This window comes from Nannospalax galili, unplaced genomic scaffold, assembly GCF_000622305.1.
Source record: "Nannospalax galili isolate Female #2095 unplaced genomic scaffold, S.galili_v1.0 scaffold567, whole genome shotgun sequence".
NCBI classification, from domain to species: Eukaryota; Metazoa; Chordata; class Mammalia; order Rodentia; family Spalacidae; genus Nannospalax; species Nannospalax galili.
The window spans coordinates 2,255,700-2,263,625 of record NW_008357638.1 but is presented as its reverse complement, the minus strand read 5'-3'; the positions used below and the strand labels follow the sequence as shown (position 1 = coordinate 2,263,625).

At 38.0% G+C, this 7,926-nt stretch overlaps 1 protein-coding gene across 3 annotated transcripts in view; it reads left to right on the top strand.

The window, feature by feature from the left end:
* Window positions 1-7,926, top strand: part of Wdr7 (WD repeat domain 7) — a 359,330-nt gene that overhangs the window by 249,090 nt on the left and 102,314 nt on the right. For all 3 annotated transcript variants that reach the window (XM_008855378.2, XM_008855377.2, XM_008855376.2), the window contains one exon: window positions 812-998. In XM_008855378.2, coding sequence (XP_008853600.1) covers window positions 812-998 — 187 coding nt within the window. The remainder of the gene's footprint in view (window positions 1-811; window positions 999-7,926) is intronic.

The following is a 7,926-nucleotide window of genomic DNA, read 5'->3' as shown; positions in this document are numbered from 1 at the left end:
TTATTTTGATATATCACAGTGAAAGATTTATCGTCCTCTTTTTTTTTTTTTTTTTTTTTTTTTCCCCAAAAAAAAAAAAAAAAAAAAAAAAACCTCTTTGGAATTATAATTTGGTTTCCTTAATCTCCAGTGTTTCTTTCTTTTTTTAAACATCAAAATGCCTTTTGAAGTGAATGGGACTTTGCAACTCCATGTTCGTTGGGCATGATGAACAAACTGTCTGAGTCATCTTCAGCATAAAGGGATACATGCATACTAAAATCTAGAAGGTTCATCAGATTTAGAAGTTGTACTGTGCTGCTTTTACATCTGTGTAGTAAGCCTGTATGAAGCGCATCATTGTACCTGTAATAGACTGCAAGGAAGTGTCTCAACCTGCAGAACTCACGTAGTGCTTCTCCAGCCTTCAGCCAGCTGACATGGCCTTTGAAGGCAGTGCTACCGATGGAAATATTTGCATATGACCTGCATATTAGATGCAGCAGAAAGGTTAAAATATCTACAGTACTTTATTTAAGTCATCTCTGTTTTGTAATGCTGAGGAGAAAGGGGCATTGTTTGAAACCTATGGCCACTCATGTTTTAAAGTGACAAGTATACATTTACATATAATTATTATGTAAGTAAACACTTAAGAATATGCTATAAAATATTGTAGCTTTAACTTTTCTCTTGAAAATATAAGGCTAAATAAACCATTACCTCAAAGTCTTTTATAGTTGATTGTTCATACCCTTTGTGGAAATAACATTGAAATGTGTTTTTAGTTTGAAAGTATACTTACCATTCTGAATCTTATTTTGTCATTTAGGCAAGGCACTGACATTTCTGCTGCTACAGCCTCCCAGTCCCAAACTTCCTCCTCATAGCACCATCCGGAGGACAGCCATTGATCTGATTGGGCGTGGGTTCACTGTATGGGAGCCGTACATGGACGTGTCCGCTGTTCTGATGGGGCTTCTGGAACTGTGTGCAGATGCTGAGAAGCAGCTTGCCAAGTATGTATGAATTCCAGTGGGCTTGACTTGTTTGAGGGAGTTGCTGGAGGTGACGGTTATCCTTTAGAACAAGAATGTTTCATCTACAGTAAATCAGTTGGGTATGGTGGCCCACACCTCTAGTTCCAACACTCAGGATGCTAAGGCAAGAGGATTGCTGCAAGTTCAAGGCCTGTCAGGGTTGTATAGTGAGATCTTGTCTCAAAACAAAACAAAACAAAACAGAACAGAATGAAACAAAACAAAAAACAGAAAATAGACATCATTTCATTATATGAAATCTTGGATATAGACAACAAAAAAGAAATAAGTTTCTATAATTTTCATGCAATTGCGGTAAGTTGGTCATAGTAGTAGTGCACACCTCTTGTCCCAGCTCTCAGGAAGGAGAGACAGGTGGATCTCTATGAGTTCGAGGCCGACCTGTTAGTGTTCATAGGCCAGCCAGGTCAACCAGGGCTGCATAGCAAGACCTTGTCTTAAGACAAAACAAACAGTGATAAATAAATGGTATATAAAACCCTGAGGCAATGGGTCTGTGACATAGTTTATAAACTGCATTGATTGTTCCTTGAGACATTACTGGCTAATAACACTATAAAATACCATTTATAAGAAAAATGATATGCATACTTATACTTGATAAAAAATGGTCTACTAATAGAAAACAGGGCTAGACAATTTGAAGACTTGCTCCTCCACATTCCTGGTAATTTTTAAATTAACTTTATTGGAGTTTTTTGTAATGAAAGACAAACTATAATAATATTTTAGTCAGGGGCTGGAGAGATGGTTCAGCGGTTAAGAGCACTGCTGTTCTTGCAAAAGACCTGGGTTCGAATCCCAGCACCCACATGGAAACTAACAACCATCTGTAACTTTACTTCTAGTGAATTCAGTACCCTCTTCTGTCCTCCATAGGCACTGCATGACATGGGTGCACTTATACAACACACACATATATATGTAAAACAAAGATAAAGTTTGTTGTTTTTTTTTTAGAAAGAATATTTTAGTCAGGATGTTAAGATGGCTTAGTAGGTAAAAGTACTTGTCACTAAACCTGACAACCTAAGTTCAATCCCTGGGTCCAAAAAATGGAAAAATAGAACCAACTCCTGGAAGTTTTCCAATGACCTCTACACATGTGGTGTGGCATGCGGGCTTCTACACAAGAATAAATACATAAAATATAATAAATTTTAAAAAGAAAATGGTAGTCATTCATTATAAAAAAAAATAATGGAAAAGGAAACTATGTGAAGGGAGTTGCTGAAATGAAATAAGTGGGAACATTGGCTGGGAGTGATGGTAAAGATGGGGATTAGTGTTGTCTCAGATCACAGCCTCCTGATTACCAAAAGAATTCCTTCTTTTTGGTGTATTTTATAAGTGACATAAAATTGGTCTTTATCACCACAAGTATACTGACAGTTGTTATCCAGCCACTACCTTGTCCCTACTAGTGGTCATCCCAAGTAGACCCCCATGCTCATGAAGCATTCGTTCCCTAGGCTTCTACTACCAGTCTCAGGAACCCCTAATCTGAATCCTTTCTTCAGATTTGCCTATTTTAGATATTTCACAGAAATGGAACTCTACATCTGTGATCTTTTGTGACTAACTTCTTTCATGAGCCTGCTTGCAGCATTCATCCATATTGTAGTGTGTATCCTTGCTTTATTTCCCCTTATAGCTGGATACCATTCAACTGTGTTTACACAGTGTATTGTTTCTCTGTTGATCGACACGTAGCTTGTTCTCACCTTTTGCTATTGTGTATAGAGCTGCTACAAGCAGTTACTGATAAGTATTTGAGGACTTGTTTTCATTTCCAAAGTAATATTACTGGGATTTATTACATGTTTAAATTTTCCAAGAGCCATGAATCTGTTTTTCATTGTCTATATTTACATTCCTACCATCAATGTACAAGAATTTCATTTTCTCTTTGTTATTTTTTTATAGTATAGTCATCCTAGTGAGTAGGAAGTAGTAGAGAAAATTGACCTGTTCTGTGATGCCTGTCTTTGTGAAAATGTCATCAACTCTTTGATTTTCTCAATGAGTGATACTCCAGTGTTGTCATTGTTAACCTTTTCAAAAACTACCTGCTCTTCATCGTTGCCTTCCCCATGCCACAGTTCCCTTGGGTTCAGGCATGTTTGGGCCTTGTCTCACTATGACTGCTCCAAGAAGTGAAAACCAGAGAAGTAACTGAAGGCTGGGATGGAATGCTGCGGCTTTGTCTACAGATTAGCTATAACTGTGTTCCCAGGTTAATGGCTAAGAGGAGGGTATTCATTTCAAACCTAGACAGCTGCCTTCCCTCATACCTTCTGTCATATCTCTATGCTTCTAGATCTCACCTCTGCATCTCATTGGCTATGTGATGGAAGTTAAAGTATGTGTTTTCTAAGGCTGATGCTAAATGAACTTGTATTTGCCAAGAGTAATTAGCACATCTCAGGTCTTCTAGTTTGCTTCTTTTTTGCTGTGATAAAACACAATAACCAAAAGCAGCCTGGGGAGGAAAGGGTTTTTTGGTTTATACTTCCATGTCACAATCCATCATTGAGGGAAGTCAGGGCAGGAACTTGAAACCAAAACCAAGGATGGATGCTGCTTTCTCGCCTTCTGATAACTGGTGCTCAGCTAGCTTTCTTACACAGCACTGTCAAGACAATATCCCCAGAGGTAACCACAGGCCAATGGGATGGAGGCAATTCTTCAACTGAGATTATGCTTCCCAGGGTGACTCTAGATTATATGAAGTTAAAAGTTAAAACTAACCAAGACACTAAGAAACTAAACAATATTACTGTGGTGGTGGTAGTGTAAGTGGAGCTGCCATTGTGATGTCCCAGGATTCAACAGGTTAGAAGCTGGTGAACCCATTTCTAAAATGAACAGTTTGGCAAAAAAATGGCCAGGATAGTTTCTGGATAGAGGAAGACGGATAGTTCTGTTCACTTTAAGAATTAGGAGGAAATTTTAGTCCATAAAGGTGGGCCCATAGTACAGGGCAGCTGGCCTTTGTGCAGCTCTCTGGAACACATTTCCTCCTTTGGCTCCCTGGCTGTAGCTGCGGTGTGCCCACAGAAGAGCGTATCGCAGGCTGCAGTTGCCGGAGCTCCCTTGAGAAGCCTGTAATGTTTTAGTCTCTAAAAGTTTTATTTTAGTTTTAGTGTTTACAGTTTTGTTTTTAAGTAACTTCATATTAAGTTTATATTGGCAAAATAAGTATGCACCAGTGCCTTATCTACAGGCAGCATGTTGGGAGACACAAATCCTATAGTTTTCAGGAGGTAATTTAAATCTTGCTATTACATCCTTCGTGTCACAAAGATTAGTATGACTCTCTCCACACAGCTCTAAATAAATGAATGTATCAGCATGTAGCCTTGAGGAGTACAATGTAATTTTCATCATGATAAATTGCATAATAAGCAAGAAAATGTTCGCTTATTAATCTCTAACAAGATTTAGATTGAAAATGGTCTGTTACATCCCTGGCATACATGGTATAGACTACATAGGACCGAGATGGTGAGAAGTGGAGCAGCGATGTGTACAGGAGGTTAAGTGCACCTCTTACCCTCCCGGTGCCCTGCTATGCTGTCCCTTTCTGTGGCTGATTTACTGTGTACACAGTAACGGTGCTCAGCTGCCTTGCTTCTGTCTGTGATGTTAAGCTTGTCTTATGAAAATGCTTTTATGTTAGACTAGTGCTTCTAAGATTTCAGTTCACATTTCAGGGAAAAGCAACCATAGCAAATGTTTCATTCTTTCTTCTCATTTTTGTGAGATTATGGGGACACACTTGGGAGGGGTAGTCAACTGGGGCCTAGTGCTGAGCACATGTCACAGAATAGTTCTTTCTGCCTGTCTTCCAAGTCCTGATATTCCCTATTAGAACTGACTCCTCAGAGTTCTCCAAAACTGTAGGTGACTCAAGGTTTATGGAGTATTTTTCCATAATTCATAACACTTTTACTATAGAATTATAACCTTTCCATCTAGAGTCATATTATCAACAGTTGTTTTGTAATATTTGTATATGTTTTGCCAAATGTTAAGATATGTTTACTAATTAAGCTAGCATTTATTAACTAATGTGGGAAAGAGATAATGTTAGGTATTTGAAGTTTCAAAGTGGAATCAAACAAAGATCCTGCCCCAAGATAACTGGCACAAAGGAGCTGAGGTGGTAAAGGAATGGACAGACATTCATGGCCAAGTGGTGTGAATCAGTGGGGGACGGGGGAAGAAGGTGCAGATTTTAAATCTGAGTTATGAGGGAAGGACAGGGATACCCAGCAGAACAAAGGCAGGCCAGGACTGGCATGCCCGTGAACTGATGGTAAGTGAAAGTTAACGTTGCTGTGACTCGCAGAGCATAAACTAGAATTCTCCTATCTGCAACAAAACTGTGTCCTTTCATTTTCTTTGGGAAATGGAATTAGGTCAGAGAAAAGATTGGTTTGAGCTTTTACTTTAGAAACAGATTATAAGAGGAAGTTCCTTCTTTGTAATTAGCACCCACTACATCTACAGAGGTGTGAGGATACAGTCTTCACATGTAATGCTATCCTGGAAGAACACAAACATGTTCGTCTTGTTACACAGATGCTCAAGGCAATAGGTGTGATTACTCATTTTGCTGCCACTCCCCTCCCCAGTGGCATGGATATAACATATAAATCTGGGATAAATTCTGTCCCTTGTTTATACATTATAAAAATGTATATACAGGATCCAATCCCAGGTCAGGCTGAGCTGTAACACTGTGTGATGCTGCATTCAAAATCTTAGCAGCTGCAGAATTAAAATCAGTTTCAAAAAGGATGCCAAAGCCATCAGATCTGAATTTTCAATGTACTTTTGAGTTTTTTAATGTACTTAATGAAATTTTATGAAGGATTTTATATCTTCTAGAAATTAAATCCTTATTTAAATATCACTAAAGCCTTAAGTGCCTTGCCCTGTAATGTGTTGGTTCTTATTTGTAACACTAGGAAATAATTTATATGCAGTAAGCTTTTAATAAAACCATGTCATTGTAAAGATGCCAGTCTCCTTCAACTACATCTAGCCCAATGTCTTCAATAAGCTATTCAGTGAAAAGAGAGATTAGGCAACTTGTCTGAAGTCACACTGTAAGTACTAAGACCATTACTCAGGACTTAGTCCATTTTGCAGCTCCTATACTTGGATTTATGCCATTTTCTTGGTAAGTGATCCACAGGTAGTGTCTTATATAAGAATTTTTTTCTGTTGTTGTTAATGAATAAGGATAGTGTATTTATTCTGTGCCTTTCCATGTGGATCATTTAATAGCACCCTGAGACTGTTCTTTACTGAAATAATTGACTGAGCCATCTAGTTAATTAAAGTAAAAATAGGATGGTAAAAATAGGACATGTACTGGTGATTTTTTTTTTCTTTAGGGATTTTTTTTTAAAGAAATCACTAATTTTATAAGGTCTGTGTGGTTATATACATACTGATAGAATCTTATAAATGGTAAACAAATCCTACTTTATAAACGAGCAAGAAACAACTTGTGCTCTTGGAAGACTGGACTCCTGCCTGTCTTTGTGACCTGTGATTTGGATTCCATTTGCCTAGGTCACAGTGCAAGGCCTTTATCGTGAAAGAATGGTAGAGCTTGGCCCAGCTGCTGAGGGGACTGCATGCAGCTGTGATGCCACAGCTGAAGGACATGCAGGAATTACAGAAAGCCTATTGCTTTTCGGGGTCGTCACAGCTTACCAAACAGTGAGGGAGAAACATAGAGCTGCTAGAAGTCATGTATGCTTTGATAACATACAGAGAAATGACATCATTAGAAGATTGCTTTTTTGTTTGTTTTTGAACTCTATATAGAATTAGAGAAACAAATTGAGAATTTTAACTCAAACTCAACCATTTCTTTTAAATTTGAGGGATGGAGGGCAACACACCCTACAAATACCAGCATGCTTTATAATTTTAAATTGGACAATTTTTCCTATTCCCTAAAAATTCATTTATAATAGAAAGTTTATAATCTGAGGAAGCCATTTATATAAATCACATTAGCACAGTTTTTATTCACTATAAATATATACAGCATGTAAGAAATAGATCTAGAAGATATCTGTTTGGAGGAGAAGGAAAAATTTCCATCTTTGAGCTTAGGAGATGAGTACTGTCTGAGTTATGAAATGAAGCTCCAGGGGCCAGCAGGTGAATCCCTGGGTAAAGGTGCTTGCTGCGTGGCCGTACAAACCTCATGACCAGAGTTCAGTCCCCAGAATCCATGCAAAGATGGAAGGAGAAAACTGACTCCACAGAGTAGTCCTCTGCATAGGGTGTGTGTGTGTGTGTGTGTGTGTGTGTGTGTGCGTGTGTGTGTGTGTGCACGCACACATACTGACACTCTGAACATACCACATAAGCAATAATCATAAATGAAATTTTAAAATATTTTTATAAATGAAGTTTCAGCTTGACAAAGAGTTGCATATTCCTTATTAAATTGAGAACAAATGCTAACGTGGTAGGGTGGGACTCCCAGATGCTATATAGTTAAGTATGTATTTTCAAAATCATGCTAGCCTTCTTTGTTTTCAACAAGGACTGTTTTCAAAGTCTTGGAAATGATAACCAAGATTTGCAGGCTATTTGTAGAAAGTTTAAGTGTTTCCCCTGGAACATATCCTTACAATATTCCTTAATTTGACAGATGTTGAAGTCTGACAATTGTAGATGGTGACATTTCACTAAAATGCTCTTGCAATAAATTTTAAAATGCCTTTTCCACAGTGGAGCAAGCCTTGGAACTGGATTAATGAACAGTCATGAGAAGAGTGATCTCAGCCCGAGTGGATTGTTTTTCTATTTATGTTATCTATAATATCATTTGTCTCTGGTATTTCAGATT